The sequence below is a fragment of the Heliangelus exortis genome, chromosome 3, assembly GCF_036169615.1.
Source record: "Heliangelus exortis chromosome 3, bHelExo1.hap1, whole genome shotgun sequence".
Classification (NCBI taxonomy): domain Eukaryota; kingdom Metazoa; phylum Chordata; class Aves; order Apodiformes; family Trochilidae; genus Heliangelus; species Heliangelus exortis.
The window spans coordinates 100,508,219-100,527,132 of NC_092424.1; the positions used below are offsets into that span (position 1 = coordinate 100,508,219).

Consider the following 18,914-nt stretch of genomic DNA (forward strand, 5'->3'; position numbering starts at 1 on the left):
AATACTTTAAAGATGTGTTATATAACCTGCAGTAATGATTTCAAACCAGGACAAGACAAAATGTCAGACAGAGCAAAAATGTCACACTGACATTCTTCCTCTGCAGCTTCTTTTCTGTAGTGTGAACAGCTGGTAAATAGTAAAGATTTTAACATTGCTTTCAGCCTAACATCAGAAACCATACAACTGTCAAATTAAGTTCTAATTTTGTTGAAGATTTAATTATCATTCTGGCAGACAAGGATTTCTTTTTGATAAATTCTAAGGTAAAAGAGCAAACATTATAGTTTAAATTAATGTAATTTTATAATAAATGCTAGTGTTTGGGGTTTTTTTATAATTTTTTTCTTCCAAAAATAAATAGCCTTATATATTGTCATTATGCTACTTCAGCATCAAATTTTGGATGTGCAGAATATTATGCTAAAATAGATTTTGTAAGGTTGCTGTTAAAAGCTAAGTTTTGAGGCGCTGGAAACTGCATTAAAGTATATTTGGTGGTAACATAATGAAAGTATTTTCACATTGCTCATACTAATTTCACAGTTGAAATATAACAGTGATGTTAATATATGAGGTAACATTGCAAGAATCAAAAATTTGTTTCTACATGGCCATATCACTAGGTTTTCCGATTAGCATTACAGAAGTTGAAAGAATAACTCTTCCATACCTTTTGAACTCTATGCATCTACCAGTATTTAAACTAAATAGGTAAATATTTAATAAGATGCTAGAGCAGATGATGATCCAGTACAGCAAGGTATCTCAGGAGTGTTGCATTCAGATCTGAGGGTTTCCATGGTTGAAATATCTGAACTCAGATTCTTAAAGTATTCAGATAACATTACCTGCCAGGGATTTCAGTTGTAATTAGTAATTTAGATGCTCATGGGAGCTATGCTAATATCACTCCAGACTGTAATTTCCCATCAGTAAAAAGGAGGAAGAACATATCCTGACTTTGGAGATATTATTAACCCTGAAACGCTCAGGAATTCTGATACAGAATCCTCAGTCTGAAGAAAGAGAAGCTGGAGATTCAGATGCTTCTCAAAAGTAAAAATGCACAGTTATTATTTAAGGGGGATTGAGAGCTATGCTGTTGTGAGCATTTTGAATTAATGCATCCAATATGCAGCACTAAGCTCCTTAATATCAATCAAGTGACTAGATGATAGAATTCTTAAGAAAAATGTATATAAAATCAAGGCAAACTAAAGAGATTAAAGCCTCAGTGATTTCCACTAATTAAAGAGAGTTTGATGGAAATTTGTGCTCTAGTACAACAGCTATGTGTGTAGTTGTGCTGTGTTAGTTTTTCCTATGATCAGGGACCTGTATTCCTCATCTCTGAAAGCAAGCCAGGCACTGGTACACATAGACGTGAATCCTTCCCAAGTGTATACAGGGGCTGGGAACATAAATAAATGGCAGATTGGGAGATAGGTACAAACCATGGCAATTGCAGTGGTAATCTTATAAGTTTCTTTAGTAGTTTGCAGTGGAATAGCACTGTCACTCTCTTTGAAGTTGGAGAAAGCAGTGGGTTAACGTGAGTGGATCAAATGACTTACACTGAGGTCAATATTTTTTCAAGTAGTTTCAGTTCACATTCGCACCAGAATGTAATGTGCTTGTTCCCCAGGTGTATGTAAGACAGAGCCACATTTTGTCTCCTGACCCAGTGTACAGTACAGCATCCTGCATCATGTCTTGGCAAATGAGGTCTCTCACAATGAGAGCAAAGAAAGGTGAGAGTTCTTAGGAGCTGTTTCTAAGCACTCAAAAGGATGTTACTCAATCCGAAGATCTGGAGGGTTTTTTTACTGGTATGACAATTACTAGAGATGAAGGAACACTCTGAAGGAAGTGTTTTGAACAGTTAGTGCTGTTAATAGCTGCAGAAGTCAGGCTGTAGCTTTTATGTTTTTAAAAATGGTCTGTGAACATTCATTTAAGATTTTTGCACAGGTACAGCATGACTGCACAAGTACCAGGTGCTTTTGTGCAGTGCCTGAATAAAAACAAAGTGTGGGAGAGATATGAAAGCAGCAACAATTTTGGTTACCCTGAAGAGCAATGAAGAAACAGTCATGTCACTCTGAAATGTTCCTTCGTGCCCTGAGAAAATGAAGGCTTGCTCTGGCAAAGGTTGCACCAGTTGTAAAACAATGTGTGATTAATAATGCATTCTATTGGAAACGAATGGGAGTTTGCTTAGGTATGATTCATCCTTGTCTGCTGCAGTAATTAAGTCTATTGCTTGCTTCAAGATCAGCATGACCCTGTTTATTTTAATTTCTCAATCTTGAAGGTCCCTGAAGTTGGTGTTTAAGGAGGAATTACCAAGAGACTGTAATATACTGGTCTCTTAAGTGTTTCCACTGTGTATTTCCTTTCACTATTTTCTTTCTTTCTTTTTTTTTTTTTTTTTTTTGTCCTTCTCATTCAGTATTGAAGCCTGATGGGGTTGTTCTATTTGACCTTTTGTTTTACTCTTTAATAACATTTTTTCCCTTTCTGCTTGTACAGTAGTTTGTTCTTTGTAAATTAGTGTCCTGGTAAAATATTCTCACTATACTGTTTATTATTTTTGGCCTTACTCTTTTCTTTGAACTTCTGAAAATCTTGTTTCTTTGAGGTTATAACCTCAAATGTCACTTGTTTTACTTCTGTTCCAGTGTTCTCAGGCTTTGGAAAACATGCCTTGTAGATTCCTTTGAAAAAAAAGGATTCTTTTATCTAAATGCCTAGGGTACAAGATATATATTTTATATACCTTTTGTTGGTCTAATTATATGGTTGACTTGCCCCTTTCAAATGTTTTGTCAATTCATCACATATTACTGACTCATTTTGTGCAGATTCAGCAGACAGACCCTCTCTTTTCTGGTCTTTGTTGCATCAGCAGCTGCATACAGACCAACTCCCACTGGTTCTAACCCCGTGCTCATCACCTATGCCTGGCAAACCTGCTCTGGGTACTAATAAAACACTGTAGGCCCCTCTGTGCTTGCTCAACTTTTCTCCTTCTGAAGCTCCTCTTCCATGCCTGTATCCAAAGCAGGCAGGCTCCTTTTACTTTCTGCATTCCATTACTGAATATCACATTAACACCTACCCTACATTAATCTCATTTAAGAGACATTTGGTGTTTCCAGCCACAAAGACAGGCACTGCAGCATCCTAGACTTCATCCTAGGCAGTACCCTGTGAGGCACCCTAGGGAAATTTTGTTCATGAATGCACCACAGTTAGGAGACAAGTATGTTTGGCTGGCATCAATCAAGTTATGCCTCTTGAAAATGTAAATTTTCTGGCTTGTGTCATTGTTAACCTGGTAAATTATTAAAAGTGACTCTTCCAAAATCACATGCTATCACACACATGCGTGTGTCTTTCTTGTACTTCTTGTTTTCCTTTTTGTGTTCTCTGAACTTCAGTTGTCAATACAGTCTTTTAAGTGTCATCTCGTCAGGTTAATATGTTTAAGATACACAATTATACAGTGCTGATAGGAAACTAGACAGCAATTTCTGCTTCTCTAGCTGAATGATTTTGTATCCTACTTGAAAATGACATGACTGAAGTTTCCCATGTTTGGCGTTAAGTACAGAACATCTAAAAAACTCATTCACTTCCATAGTAACAGAAAAACATGCCAGTCACTGTTCCTAGATCATTACTTACTGCTTTCTGTACACTTTCATTCTCACATACTTTCATACAGTGTTTCTATCTAAAATTGAAATACGAAAAGAAAAGAATATGGACTATTTCAGTTGGAAGGGACCTACAACCTTCAGTTGGTACAACTGCCTCACAAATTCAGGGCTGACCAAGAGTTAAAGCATGTTGTTAAGGGCATTGTCCAAGTGTCTCTTAAACACTAAGTATATATGGAGTATAGAGTGTATATTTTGAAAAATTACCAAATAAATAATGACAGCTTTCCATTAAAATGAAAATTGTTCAGAGTGAAATCATTAAATCACCTATGGTACCTTTAAAGGATATCTTAGCAGGCTTTAAAATAATTTATTTCTCCTTCGTGTTTTAGAAAGAGAATCAGAAGGTGCAGTTTTAAGATATAAGTATGTTGTTTAAATCATTTTCATAGTCAGGAGAAAAAGATCCTGTCACGTCTTTCTGAGTCTTTTCTTTTGCATATGTTAATGAATGTATATTTTACACATAGCTAAATGAGGGCTCTGATCTAGCCAAACATAGCCATACAAACATTACTAATTTTCAGCTCAGATCCATGCCACTGAACAACAGAAGGGGAATATGTAATCAAAACTGTGAGACATTACTTTTCAGCTGTAACTTCAGTTTAGAGCAGCTTGAGCCTGTCACTAAACCCTGCCCCAAACTTGAAGGCTGAAAACAAAGTTTCAAACCTGAACCATAAAATAATCTCCTTTTATTGTAGAGTATCCTGCATACAAGAGACAGAAACCTCAATTCAGCTGAGAGCCTAGATAACAGCTTAATTTTAGTAAATTCAGTGATACTTAACTGAGTTTAAAAGCAAGCTCATATCTGAATGTTTCATGACTTGAAGCCATAGGAGAAATAAAATTCCATTTTCAGAATAATTGCCTTCAATTTCTGAAGTGATGTACTGCAATTTGTGATAAATGTGCCTTTACCAGAAATAAATGTTCTTTGTAAGTGTGCTCTTGTATCTTGAAAAGATGCAGTGTTTTTTCAAACGTGATGCAATAGTAGTTTCTTTGCATATCTAGTAGTATATTGAAGATAATCTCTCAAATATTGCTTTAATTTCCTCTCCTTTTATTCAGAAGATATAGGCACAGTATGTACACAAAGATAATATTGCTACATATCTAATTTATCTTCTGTTGATCTTCTGTAAGCAAAATGAATTACCCACAGTGTACATTTTATGCTTTCTTTAATGATTTTGTTACCTATATCATGCAAAAGGACACCCCCATTTCTTTGAAAAACTCACCTCCAGTTCTTCTCACAAACTCACAAGCCTGCATCACAAACTGTTGACAATAATGCTTCAGACTGATAGATTGATGTGTGCTTGGCCAGGAGCACCATGACCCAGCACAGCACTTCACTTCTGTGTTAATAGGACGTAAAATCAGACCATTCATCACTTAGTATATCCAGCACACAAATTAGAGAACAGCTTGCCAGGGTATACTGTGGTCTCATTACTTTGTTTTTCCCATAGTTGCAGAATAGATAGCTTTGAAACCTTCTCTACTGTGACAAGAGAGTGTTCATGTCACAGTGACCTGACTGAGTTGTTGAGTTGCGCACAGTGCTGACTCAGGAGCCTTAAGTGTCCTGGCTGATTCGCCAAGCAGCAGACTCTTGTAAATCAAAAGAAGGAAAACTCCATAAAGATATAATCACTGGCAGCTACCACAGGTGTAAGATGTTCGGCAGTGCAGTCAGAATATGAAACTTTGGGTGTCTGGATGTCACTGAGGAACGCATGCTTTCATCACGGTAAAGTCTATTTTTTATTACATAGCTAGTATCTACCTGCTGAAAAATACTCTTTAATGAAAATGTTAACATACACTGTCTTATATTGGTTATTGTTCAAATATTGTATCTGAGAGGCATTTTACAGCTAATAATAATGGTTTAAGTATATGTATTTTCTGCATTTTTTGTGCCTACTGCCTTGTTAGTCATTTGCTGTCTTTCGGGTGAGCCATTTCCTCTAAGGAAAACTCTGAGATATAAAAACAAAACCAACCAACCGAACAAACAAAAACCAACAATAACAAAAAAGAAATTGAATTTTCAAACCCTTAAAGTAGCTCAGATCTCAAACTGCTAAGTTCAGTTTCTTAAATCAATGAAATTTTACCTCTGTGTAGTGTTCTTTAAAGATGCTTGTTTAATGTTTTTGGATTACATATTTATTTTTGTGAATGTTTCTTATTTAATGTATTTTAACATATAATATATGTGGAATGGACCTGATTGGGTAGAGCTTGATGTTCAGTTGTATTTTTCAATGTAATACATTCATCTGAAAATGTTTCTGCTGTCCACGGATGGTGAGTGCTCCATTTGTCTTCCTGTATAATCTTTTTTATTAGATGGAAAATATGATCCAGATATAGCCTAGTGTGTTCTGCCAGAAGAAATCAGTAAGGATCTCCTTCAAGCTAGGAGACCCTTCCCTGGATGAGGTAAAAGCCTGTAAACCTCTTCAGTGTATCCTTGGAGACCTGCCACAGAAACTGTCTCTGTCTCTACTCCTCTGAAGGAGAAGGCTCCAAAGAGGCTTTAGCTCCACGTCCCTGTGTGCCTGGGGCTGCCCTAGGGAGGCTGCTGCCCTGCTTCCAGGAATGAGGCTGGAGGGGTATGCCTGGGGTAGGGAAAAGAAAAGCTTGGCTTTGGGGATGTACAACCAGTGTAGGATTACTCTTTGTGTATTCATTTTGGATTCTGAAAAGCTTCTTAGAAACAGTCTCTAGCAACAGTAACCAGAAGAAAGAGTAATACACCCTGAGTGCTGATTTCTTAGAATTTTCTTTGGAAAACATGCATCTCAAGACAATCACTCTCCCTCTGGCTTGCCAGTCCACTTCCTATTGCTTTACACTAAGGTCTCGAGAGCTCAAAAGTACAGAGCTGATATGTGAGACAATTCTTGGAAAGAGAATTGTATCTCTTTCCAGGATAATAGTGAGAATATCCTTGTGCTTAGAGGGCTGGGAAAGGGAATGACCTAGACCTGTACAATTTAAGGATTATTTTTTACTAATCTCCCACTCCCCACTTTGATCATCGCTTCCTAGTGCTGATTTGTGGCACATCCTTCCCTCCTTTTCTCCTCCCTCTACTTGGCTTCTTCCTGCTGCTTAACAAGCTCAATTGGTTTTATGTATGTAATTCTTTTTTTTTTAAGAGAGTTGGAAGGTGGTCTCTAAAGAACTGCTTTCATCCAAAGCCAGGAGCTGATCAAAGCAACACACAAAAGCTGAGTGGGAGCCCAGGCAGAGCTGCCTGAGCAGCCATAGCATCCGTGTGCTGTGCTGGAGGAACAATAAACCATATCAGCTGAACGAGGCTGGAAACGCTGATAAGGGATTTTCTCTCCAGTAACACCTGCGAAGTTTATGAGATCCTGCAGGAAAATCAAAGAATCTGCATCAGAAAACACTGTTTCCTGCAGAGAGGAATGTGAAAGCATTTCCAGGATGAAGTGCCATTTCCCAAATGTATTTATTGCCATATCATATATTAGGCTCAGTCTGCACCGGTTTTGACAAAACTGGACTATCACCCAGCTCTACAGTTACTTTTATAAAGTGGCTCCTCCTCAGCCTGACTGTCAGGATGCTAAGGAATGGAAGGTGTGGTTGTCTGTGAAAAGAAAGTTCATACTGGACCAAAAGAGCAAATAAATGAAAGTCAAAGTTACCAATATGTCTCAAAATGGGTTTCCAGTGAAAATTGTATTTAAGGAACAGGTTAATAATAGATTTCAGTCACCTATACAAGGTCTGATTAAGGTTTCTTCCAAATTATTTTTGTAGATACAGATTTTTATCAGGCATTAGTCCCAATAGTAGTATATTTAGGATTTAAAAAAAAATTGAGTAGTGATCCAATTTATGACTTTTCAGAGAGGGCTTTCTATTATGAACAATTTGAACTTTGTCTGGCTTTTTTTCTTCTATATTAAGATAAGCTAAAATAAAGCGCCATTTTAGAACAAATCATTATTTTAAGTGCCTGAGAAAAATTCAGCCCTGGTTTGTGAGTAGCCATAAAAGATTCTAGCATGAAGGAAATTTAAGTTTTCTGCAGTCGTAAAGGAAAACTAATTTTGTCTTAAAACCAAAACAACCTTTCATCCTTAAATAACTAAAAGAATCTGGTTGCAATTGGAGCTTTTTGTTTCTGCAGAAAAGTATTATGTAGGCTGTCACAGCTTAGATTCCTTGTCACTAAATTGCCAGCATGCTTTAGTCTGGATCTCCAAGCATAGTTGTATATTTTAATGGGTTTATGACAAGGTAGACTGCTTTGTATTTAGACAAGCTTCAGGTTTTTTATTTGAAGTACAGTTGAATGTATATGAGAAATATATGTACATTTTTTTAGATATATTGGGAGATTATATATTTTTTCCTCTAAAAAATATTACTTTGCCATGTTTGCTACTTTTTCCTGCGTGATTTGTAACATTTTCATTGAAAAATCAAAACACTGTCCTCAGAAGTAATGTTGATCATTCTGCAGTCAAAAAATTTGAGCAAAAATAAGAAAATGCATATTTTTAGCTGAAGTTCTTTCTCTTTCCAGTGGCCAAAGTGGATGTGAAAGAATTTCCTGTTAAGTCAGCCATTAAATAGTTTGTTTTATTATCTACCTGAACAAAAAAAGAAAGCTACAGCTTCTTAATAGTGTTTTTATTGAGGTTGTTTAACACCGATTTGTCCAAGTCTCTTTTCATCCCTTTTGATATGGATCTGTGTTATTTTTTTCCAAGAGCATAGAGGGCAGTTAACAAATTGGTTTGATTTTTCCATAGTTGGGGAAAATTGTGTTTATTTGGTTTCATTGCAAAGGTGTCTGTATTAATCTTTGCAGCAATCTCCTGAGAATAAAGACATTTCCCCGTTAGCTACTTAGTGAGTTAGAGAACTGATTTCAGAGATTAACAGAAGGTTTTGGGATCTAAAGTTGCCAAAAATCTTGGTTATGTTTTCCCACTTCCCACTCTTCCCAGTGCTCTTGAAATTTGGCACCTTGAGATCTCTCTTGCTCCAACATCCTGTTGATTGGAAACATGAATCAGCAGAGGAAATCATCTGTGTTAAAGCAGGGGAAATCCTGCATCAGTAGTCAGTTTGATTTTCAAAATCAAAAGAAGATGACAGATGAAAATTAAAAGAATAAGAGGGAGTAGAGAGATCTGAGTAGCCTTGCAGTGTATTCTCCTTATGGAAACAGTAGCAGAATGAATTGTTCTTGGCTGTATAAAGTTGGTAGGATTATGTTCTCTGTGACCTGTCATCAACCCTAATCAGAGTTTCTGTGTTTAATCATAAACTGCTTTCCCAGGTGGCATTATTAGGAAATCATTAACTTTAATCTGGTCTGGTCTGTAGATAGCATTTCTAATAAAGTTCCACAGCAGAAATATGAACTCTAAGATCTGGTAACAGAAAAGGAGCTGGAATTTTTAGTAGAGGTAATAATGGTTTAAGTTAAAGCTTTGATGTTGCCTTTAATGTGTAATGACCAAGTGGAGTCTACTGAATTGCCATAACTTTATTCATATAGGAAAAAGAATGACTGGAAAAAGAATCACTGGAGAGTTTTACATGATCCGACAGCTTTATTGCTGTGGAATGAATTACCTCACTGAAAAATGGATTTCAATCAGCAGATCCATAAGTGATGACTGAAATTAATCTTGTTAGCACTACAGAGTTGAGCTCAGCAGAGGATCAACATTTCATTTCTCATGAGTTTTGAAGATTCAATGTTTCTGTTTCTGGATGAGACGAACAGCAGAATATTGAACCCTTTTTGAAGATTTTGATGACAGTCATCAGAATCGTAAAATATAGGTCTGGAAATTATCTCAAATGGGGAAGTGTACTTAAACATTTCCCACACTCCAGTACTATATTATGACCAGCAGCTTTCTGAGCCTTTTTTCCCTCTCTCTTACTGCCAAGTCATTCTGGCAGAATATTATGAGGAAAGAGATTTGACTTCCAGAATCTAGTATTTTTTCCAGAAGTTGGCAATAGTCTACCTATTTACAATACCCCCAGTACTGACAAATAGAACACTTTGTTAATTATTTCTACAAGTGATAACTTTGGAGTACATGACCAACTAAATTGCCTTCTGAAAGAGTTTTACTTCATCTTTGCCCCTTGGAGCTACAGGTGTGTTAACACATTAAGCAGATACAGGAGAAATTCCTGTGTGCCAGAAATCAATTTCTGGTTGTAATGTCTTGGCAAAGCTCTGGTCATGATGGACTAGTGACCAGTCCCAAAAGGCATTTTAGATGGAGTAACTGAGTTTTAAAGCTAGTGGTAAAGACATAAGCTATAATACTATGCTCAGCCTGGTGGGGGGTACAAGTCTCCTTCAGTTCTCCTGAGTCAAGATTTTGATATAACTTTGTGAAATAGATTTACCACACAGGATCACTTTTATGCCAGACAAATGCTAATATAGAAGATTAAAAATATTTTATTTTTCCAAATCCAAAGCTAATGGAAGCCTGTCTGTAGCTATGGGTATCTGCATGGAAATAAAGGAGTAAAACATGATTACATGGTCTTGTGGCTGAACATGAGAAAGATCTTATAGTAGGTATCACCACCAATGAAGAGAATCTGTTTTGTGCTGTCTTCAAATGTACTTTTCTTCTTACAGTTAAATTTACATTTAAGTCACTGTCCTAGGAGTTCTTTCTTTGTAATCAGATTGCTGGTTTTGATACAGATTTTCAAGAACTATTAGAGACATTATTGAACTTCAGGAATACTGATGGATTTGGGATGTTACTGATTGGTTCTAGCTCATGTTCCAAGACAAGAAAGATCACAGTAATGACTTTTCATGTACTAATCTGTGTGTTGTTAAACTACAGTAAAGAATGCTTTCTCCTCCCAGACAAATTTTATTAGATAGAGTTTTGTACATCTGAGTCCATAGTTCATACAAACAAACCCCTTCATTTTATGCAAGTGATTAATTGCCTCTTGCCCTAGTGCTAACAAATGATTTTGGAAGAACAGTGAACTTGGAAACATCTTACATTTCTTCTCTTAAAAGTTATGCAATAGAGATTACTCTGTTAGGGAATTTCAAAAGTATGAAAGCTAACTGCTTGAACTGGGAAAACACCCCTTGCTATACTGTTTTGCTGGAAGGATTAATATATTAAAGTAGTAAAATTATATTTTAGAATGCAAAAAATCACAACTTAATATGAAACTTTTCTTCCCATAATAATTTGCAAGTTGCATCTAAGATTCAATTGATTAGTAATTAACTTTGTCTTCCTAATTACCCACTTCTTTTTTCAGGGCTTCTTAACACTGTCCACGTATAGTCTTAATTTTACTCAGCTACAGCTGAAGGCAGACTTTATTAATTTATTTTCATAGGGGTTGTCAAAAGCCCTGGATTAATTTCCATGCTCTGAAATCTATAGTTTGCCTTAGGATACCCAGTTTATCCTAAATATAGGATAACTTTTTTACAGAATTGCTGTGCTAGATCTTCAGCCTTCACAAAAATCTTAATACTCTTTACTGATCTTATCACAGACAATTGCAACTAAAAAGTCACTTGTGTGTTTCTGTCCTTGTTCCACTGTGCAAAACATCCCACTCTAAGGTGTAGGTGATGGGACTGCATGTCCTCCTGATGCTGACAGTGGTTCTGTGTTATCCTGACCAGATACTGTCCTGGTTCTCATGGTGGGTTCTGTCCTCCTGGCTGAGATGGAACTCCTCTGAATCACTGTAGCTGGGGTACAGGGTGGTGGCTGAACAGTCCAGCTTTTCTTCAACACTTGCCTTGTTCATCTGCAATTGAACTTGAATTGACTCAACATGTGACAGAAATTAACCCTTAAGATTCCTGTTTTTCCTAGACATATAATCCCTGTTAGCCACAGGAATCTGGAGATTTCCTTGTTTGGAATTTGAGGGCTCTTCTCTTTACTGACTGACACAGATGCCCAGACTTGGCATCCCTCTGACAACATTATCCATGGGTTTCTAATACATTGGGCTGAGCTGCTTCATTTTTACCTGCAATCATTTCTCAGCCTTCCCAGTTCCTTAGAGTGGTTTTCTTCTTTTTGCCATGGTTTTTTCCCTGGCAACTGCCAGTGTGATCTTTGATTTACAGGTAGCTGGGGTGGAGGGCTATCCTTCTCTGTCAGTGTTTCTTTTAATAGATCTGATCACTGTCTATGTTCATGGCTTGGAATTTGACAAGCATTTGAAAGTTTACCCTGTGCCACCCACTTGTATACAAGAGAGGCATAAATCTGGGCTGAGAATGCTGAGTTCAATGAAGCAGGAAAACAGGACTCAAAACCTTTCTTTCCTGGTGCCACAGAGTCACCAATTTACAATTCAGGCACTGCAGTCTGAGCTAAGGAAAAGAGGTATGACAGAGAACCATCACAAAGTTAGTGAGAAACAGCTTCTCTCTTGCTTGATTTATGGAAATAATTTCTCCTGCAACTGAGAGTCACAGGGACTCTGAATGCCAAAGGCTGGAGCTGGCATAACAGTTCCTGCAATGCCCATTTTGTGGTTCCAGTGGTGTGTGTTTGATGATGAAAATGGCTACAAAATACTTATCTTCCAAAGTATGTTCCTGGATTTATGATTGTGTGTAGCACTGTGATTGTAAGATCCCATAGGTATGTGTGAGCTTACCAGATGTACAAATCCAGAAAGCATATTTTCATTTCATTTCATGAACTCATTCATAAACATAAATATTAGTGTTTATCAATTTTTCATTAGTAGACCTAGATAATCATCAGTAAAGCAAGTAAGTCTACTTCTCTTAGAATGATTTTGAGTTGTCTTAAAGCATTTTGTCTCCCTCAGGATGAATTTTAAAACTTCTTATTTTTCACGTCTTTAATGAAGCTTCTCAAAAAATCAGTTTGAAAATCACATTTGTTTTGCACAGTTGTGTTGAGAACAGATAAAATCCAACCCTTTGTAAGACAAGCATGGATTTTTTTTCAGTAGTGCCTGCTTTTAGTCTAGATTATGTTCTTAAATACCACCTGCACACTTTTATAATTCTTACTGTGCTTCTATTAATACTATATATAAAATACCAATATAATACATATTATGTAATGCTAAGTTATATCACCTATACTGTATTTAAAGTATGTACGCAACACAAAAATATAGATAAGAATATGATTATGTATATAAAATATGCTTTACAAAATCATAAGAAGATATCCAAGTAATCAGCTATGTATGTCATTGCTTTCAAATCCTTTTTTCCATCACAACCAGTATCTGGTTTCACAGTAGTGTTTCTTCTGCTTGACTGGTTCCTACAGGCTGCTTCCAGCAGGCTCATTTCCCAGCAGAGCTGAGGAGGGGCTGTTCAGTGTTTAGGAATTACTGCCCCAAACAGGAAACATTTCATGCTTTCTATTCACAGTTACTTGAGGAGGGAAGGGACATGGGGCCCAGGGCAAGAGCTACTTTGTCATAGGAGAAGAGAGCTGACATGGCTTTTGGTTATACCAGCTCATTGTGCTCCCTGTGGAAAGCAGGCAACAGTTAAGTACGTGGGATATTCAGCTGGAATGGAATGGATTGACTCTTCAGTGACAGAATGACTAAATTATGTGGTTTCCCTGACAATAAGGTCCTAATAATTAAACCCAAAATCATATAGATAATATATTTTATACTAAAAAAATGTAAATGCCTGTTTACAGGGAAAAGCACTGCTTTATGTGAGACAGTAAAGCCATTTTATATACGTACATATGTATGTATAACTCAGTATTTGAGTTACAGCAATTTTATGTTACTTATGAGACAGCAGCTCTAAAAGATATGTTGAATTGCTTTAGCCATGAATTTTTACCTATGATGGGGGCCATGAATGGATAGACACAAAAAACTGTGCTATTCCCCAGAGCTTTTAACATTTATTTGGTTGAAATAATGTAAAACAGAAAAGCAAAAAAGCTGTGTTACAGATGATATTGCTGACTATTGAAAATGTGTCCTCTCAATTGCTGCACAGAGCAAGGAATTGCTCTAATCAGATTTCTAGCCACATCTTCAAGAAGGTGTCAAGCCTTGCTGCCTTTCTGCTGAATTACAGAAAGCTGTTACTTTTAGATAACTTCCTGTAATTTACCAGCAGGATCTGCTCAGCAACCGCAGCAGTCAATGTTCTTTTCCTCTGCCTTTCTTTGTGGAAAATGAAGTTTCTCTCCTTCAAGAGAAAAGCTGTAGTCTGGCAGCAACATGTAGTGATCTAGTTCTGAGTGTTAAAACTGAAGTATTTTTATGTATTTCTTTCTTTTTTTTTTTTTTTTTTTTTTTTTTGAGAAGATGGGAAATTCTTACGCTGGTCAGCTGAAGACAACACGATTTGAGGAGGTGTTGCATAATTCTATTGAGGCCTCTCTCCGCTCAAACAACTTAGTTCCCAGACCAATCTTTTCTCAGTTGTATTTGGAAGCTGAACAGCAGCTGTCATCACTAGAAGGTAGGAAATAATGGAATTATTATTTCTGCTCATTCTGCTCCAAACCCAACACCGCTGTTTGGTCTCCCCAGGGTCAGCACACATTTCAAATTGGAATACAGAAAAACCAAAAGTGTTTCTTTGGCTTTTTCGTGATCTACAGTATCGATATTAATTAGAAGTGGATTAAAAATACAAAGCCCATTAGCTTTTATTTTGATTACATTAAGCCATTTAGCTTGCTTAGATTTATCAGATATAAAGGTTAAAATAGTTGAAAATGTTCTTATATAATGTATCTTTGGAGATTTGGAACATAAATCTCTTGTCATATAATTTATCATATTCTGCTGAAAGTTATACAGTAAATGATGATAAGCACATGTTAAAGGATACATGTCAAGACCAATTTCATTGTGAGTAAATGCAGCAGAAATATTTTTAGCTTTTAAAAAGGTCTATCAATACACTGGGCATAATGTTTTTAGTTATTCTGTGATTACAGAAGTAAAAATTCCGGTTATGCTCTCTCATAAGCCATGCACAAGTTGGTATTTTGACACATGGGATTTCTCACTGAATTTTTGTGCATGGTTAGAGAAGCCTGATTTCTGAGTTTCATTTGCTGAATTTTGTTTTGTTTTGTTTTCTTGGAAGTGGTACAGTTTAAATGAACTGATTTCATAGATCTAACTCATGATACAGTTTGGGGTTTTGGTGTGCTGTTATGTGTTGTAGCCTTGTGGTTTTCAATGAGTTTACTGGTGTGTACAGAACACTGGCATGCTAGTGCAAGGTTGTGTTCAATACTTCCATTATTTATCCATTTCTGTCACAAGGGTGCTGTTTCATTTCTTTTGACCTATCATGCTTTGCTAAAAATGACTTAGATGGATATGTAATGAAAAATGCATAATTGTTAATAATCCACAGTAGCAGAAAACCCCCAAAACATCAGCCCTTGAACTCTTAGTTGATGAAAGTATTCTGCACAGGTTAAACTCTAATATTACGCCATGGCAACAGCTGAGAAAACATTTATTGAAAAAGTAAATCTGCCTGCAGCTCACACTTTTCTTTTTTTTTTTTTTTTGCTAGTATAGGACATAATAATGAAGATACGTTCATTGCTTATATATGTATGCTGCTAATTCCCCACAAAAAGTGATCCATCAAACTCTTCTATGAGGATTCCATAAACTTTTCCATGGCAACCGACTGTGATGTCACAAAATGGATTATGACATCAGTTAGAAAGATGCTACAGGAACAGATACATTGTTCAGGAACAAAAGTGTGGTTTCACACTTCTGTCACTTCTTTCTTTCAAAGAGCCTTCCAAACCATAGGGGGATGATTCTGTTTTCTTTGCAGTTAATGGAAACAGAATTGAACTGCAATTAATTAAAAGTCTTATGAAAGCTTGGCAAAGAACATTCTTTTCATGAAAGTTTCAGAGAAGGAGAACTCTGAGGGGGCCTGTAATAGGGTTTTTCCTAGGTTGTTCCTCAGGTGAAAGAGGTCTGTAAGCTGGCAGCCTTTTCTCCAGCCTCAGCATAACTTGAAAGTTGCACTTCTAGGTACATGAATCCCTCTGAGGACCAGGAGGCATGTGAAGCAGAAAGCCATCCTTGGAGTCTTGTATAAGTCCCTGTCATGCCACTGTTCTGCCCTCTCCTTGTTACCTTTCCTCAGCCCTCGTATTCTGACATGGGGATGCACTGGGGGTGTCCTTGGTCACAGCTGCCTGCTGGTCCTCAGCACAATAAATGTTTTCCTACAGTGAAGCAGCCATGACATAAATAATTCAGACAAGATATTACAGTGAGTGGGTCACTGCAACCCAGGTGTTTCAGCTTTCCATTTTGTGGGCTGATAACATGTTGCTGCTCCTCAACACAACATTTGAGAATAAAAGCAGCCACCTGTAAATAAGGCTGATGTCATGGGTTTGTGTCTCTCATGTTACAAAATCAAAACTGCTAGAGAACTTGACAACTGAGGGTACAGGTAGTTTAAGAAAAAAACCCCAAATGTGTTAATTTTAAGCTATATCAACATCTGTTGTAACATGGCATTATTTGTAGGCTCATATTCTTTTGTTTAAAAAACATTTTTTTTCTGCATCTTTTTCATACATAAATGACCATCTAAACCAGAAAAATGGCCATCCTAATATCATCACATATCTGTCAATTATGCCTAGAAATAATTCATTTGTGAAAAAAAGCCTGCACTGTACCTGGAGACAAGTTAAAATAACATGTTGGTCCCTTCTGGCCTAGTTGTTACATTTTTTGCAATGAACTTGAACATTTTCCACTGAGTATGGTTTTCCAGTCTACACATTCTAGATTTGATAAAAATCAATGCAAACATAAGAGCTCTTAGGAGATGCTCTGCTTTAAAACTGAAGTGGAAGAATTAATTTTAGATCTTTTATAAAACAAGCAGCAGAAATCTTTACAGGTGCCAGAAGAATATTAGAATATTCTCTATTATAGCTATATATTTGTTATTGTATGCTTTTCATTTTGGACCTGAAAGCACTGGAAAAAACCAAGCCAAACCAAACCAAACCAAACCAAACCAAACCAAACCAAACCAAACCAAACCAAACCAAACCAAACCACTGGTTGAATAAACAACAGTTTATCATTAGCAAAAGGGAAAAATTCAACCTCCTTCTCCTTCCCAATTTCTCTTAGCCCCATGTTCCCATTTTCTCCCTTTTAATAAATTTTGACATTTTTGGATCATCTACTGAGCTTATTTTATACATAAACCCAGTAAAAAAGCTCTGGTCAGTTTTTATTTGTTTTCTACTGGGTTAGCAAGCTGGGATGGTCCAGCACTGCCTCCAGTATCAGAGTTGGCACAAAGTGGAAGGAAGGAATTTCATGGCTGGGAGTGTGGGGAAAGGAGAGCCAGACTCCCCCCTTTTGCTTTGCATTTGGATGTTAGACAAGGTTAAGTCAAAACACATAACTTACCCATGAATTTAATAGCAAAGATGGAGAGATTCACTTTTCCTTTAGTCCACTTCCAGCATTTTGGTTTTAGACTACACCCATGGAACTGTTGTGTTTCATGGTCTGTCCTCATCTGTGTGCTCTAAGAGTGAAGCTCTATGTTTAGATATCTAAAAGTAAACATGGCCTCCAAATCCTCTTCTAGACTGGGATGTTAAATCTTAATAGCCTTTAGACACAAATCTTCAAACTCCATATTTATTCTTTTTTCAGCTTCATCCTTAGTTCTCATTTATCCTGTAGTATTTGTTTAGCTGATTCTATAATAACTGGTCAATAAAATAAAACAATATACTGATGAGGGTCATAGGAGGAAAAGGTCCTTGATGAATATCCTATGAGATTCTGAGTGCCCAATTCCAAGCCAGTTGAAGTAAAGTGAGTATGTCCAACTGACTCTGAGCTTTGGAGGATGACTTCAGGGTGCTTTGTTGTCTTTCTGTTTCAAGATTAAAGCTGGAACAACAGAATATTGTAGGAGCCTAGCTTCTATTTTACTGGCCCAAGTCCAAACAGCTTTTTGTTTTTTTGATGATCTTCAAGTACCTGAAGACTTTTACCACCCAATTTTGCCAGTGAAAGCTCTTTGTGTTTGCTGTAGGCATGTTCCTACAGAAGCCAAGTAGCTGGAAGCCTATGACAGAAGGCCCACTGGGTTCACTTAGTAGCTGTGTCCCATTGCTGACATATGTAAGGCTGAATCTGGTCTGAAATTTTCCTTAGTTCTACCTGTGGAAGCGTTCTCCCCATTTATCGTTTCGCAGCATTCCTCTGCTTTGTTCCATTTGTCATGTCCTGTGGATGAAGAGAGGGAAAGAAGCAGTCTCTAGTTGAAAGGCTGAAACACACACCAGGTGAATTCTCATAACAAGCCAGGTATCAGGTAAAAATGCTGATTTAGATTAGTGGTGCACCAAAAAAGTGGTTTACAGCAGAGAATCTGAAGAGGAAACTCCTAAAGTCCTACAAAAAGGAAGAACACACCTCCTGTGTTCTATTCTCCACTCAGTATTGCCTCCTAGACTATCACTATCCATGCACATGCTGCTGTCATAGGCATTTGTCTTTTCTTGACATTGTACAGGGAGAGGCAGTGCTTTAGCCAGAGCTCTGTATGCAGGGGACAACAGCCCAAGAATTAGGTGTTCTTACTCTGGCATCATCTGGGGTGAATCTTGTTTCAAGCAGAACTATTTCTTCAGTTTCCTGTACAACATCAAGGACATGGTCGATACCTAATAAATAAAATCTGTACATGGACTGTAGCCAGGTTGTTCTAAAATGCTAAGAAGTAATGGCTTTGGGTCTGTTAATATTACAAAGGATACAGTGACATTGTTGTGATCAGCAACAGTTCAAACAGCAGGAATTAGGACTCTAAAAATTGTGAGGTTACCTTAAAAATAATGAGATTTAGAAAAACAGAGGCTTGTTTTTCTTTTTCCTTTTAGTGTTTTTTTTTTTTTTCTTTTCTCAGGTACAATTGGGTCATGCTTTTGAACCTTTGTTTGCACAGGAGCTAAGAGCTTTTTTTTTTTTTGCTTTTTTTTTTTTTTGATGAAAGACATTCTATTGTAAGCATGACTGGAGGCTGGAGCTTTAAGGCAAAAACAAATACCCTAAGAGTTG

At 36.9% G+C, this 18,914-nt stretch overlaps 1 protein-coding gene across 1 annotated transcript in view; it reads left to right on the forward strand.

Moving 5' to 3' along the window:
• Window positions 1-13,698: 13,698 nt before the first annotated feature.
• GREB1 (growth regulating estrogen receptor binding 1) overlaps window positions 13,699-18,914 on the forward strand; it is a 50,747-nt gene continuing 45,531 nt past the window's right edge. Inside the window, exon 1 of the mRNA XM_071741923.1 lies at window positions 13,699-14,274. Within this exon, the coding sequence (XP_071598024.1) occupies window positions 14,073-14,274 (202 nt within the window). The 5' untranslated portion in view covers window positions 13,699-14,072. The remainder of the gene's footprint in view (window positions 14,275-18,914) is intronic.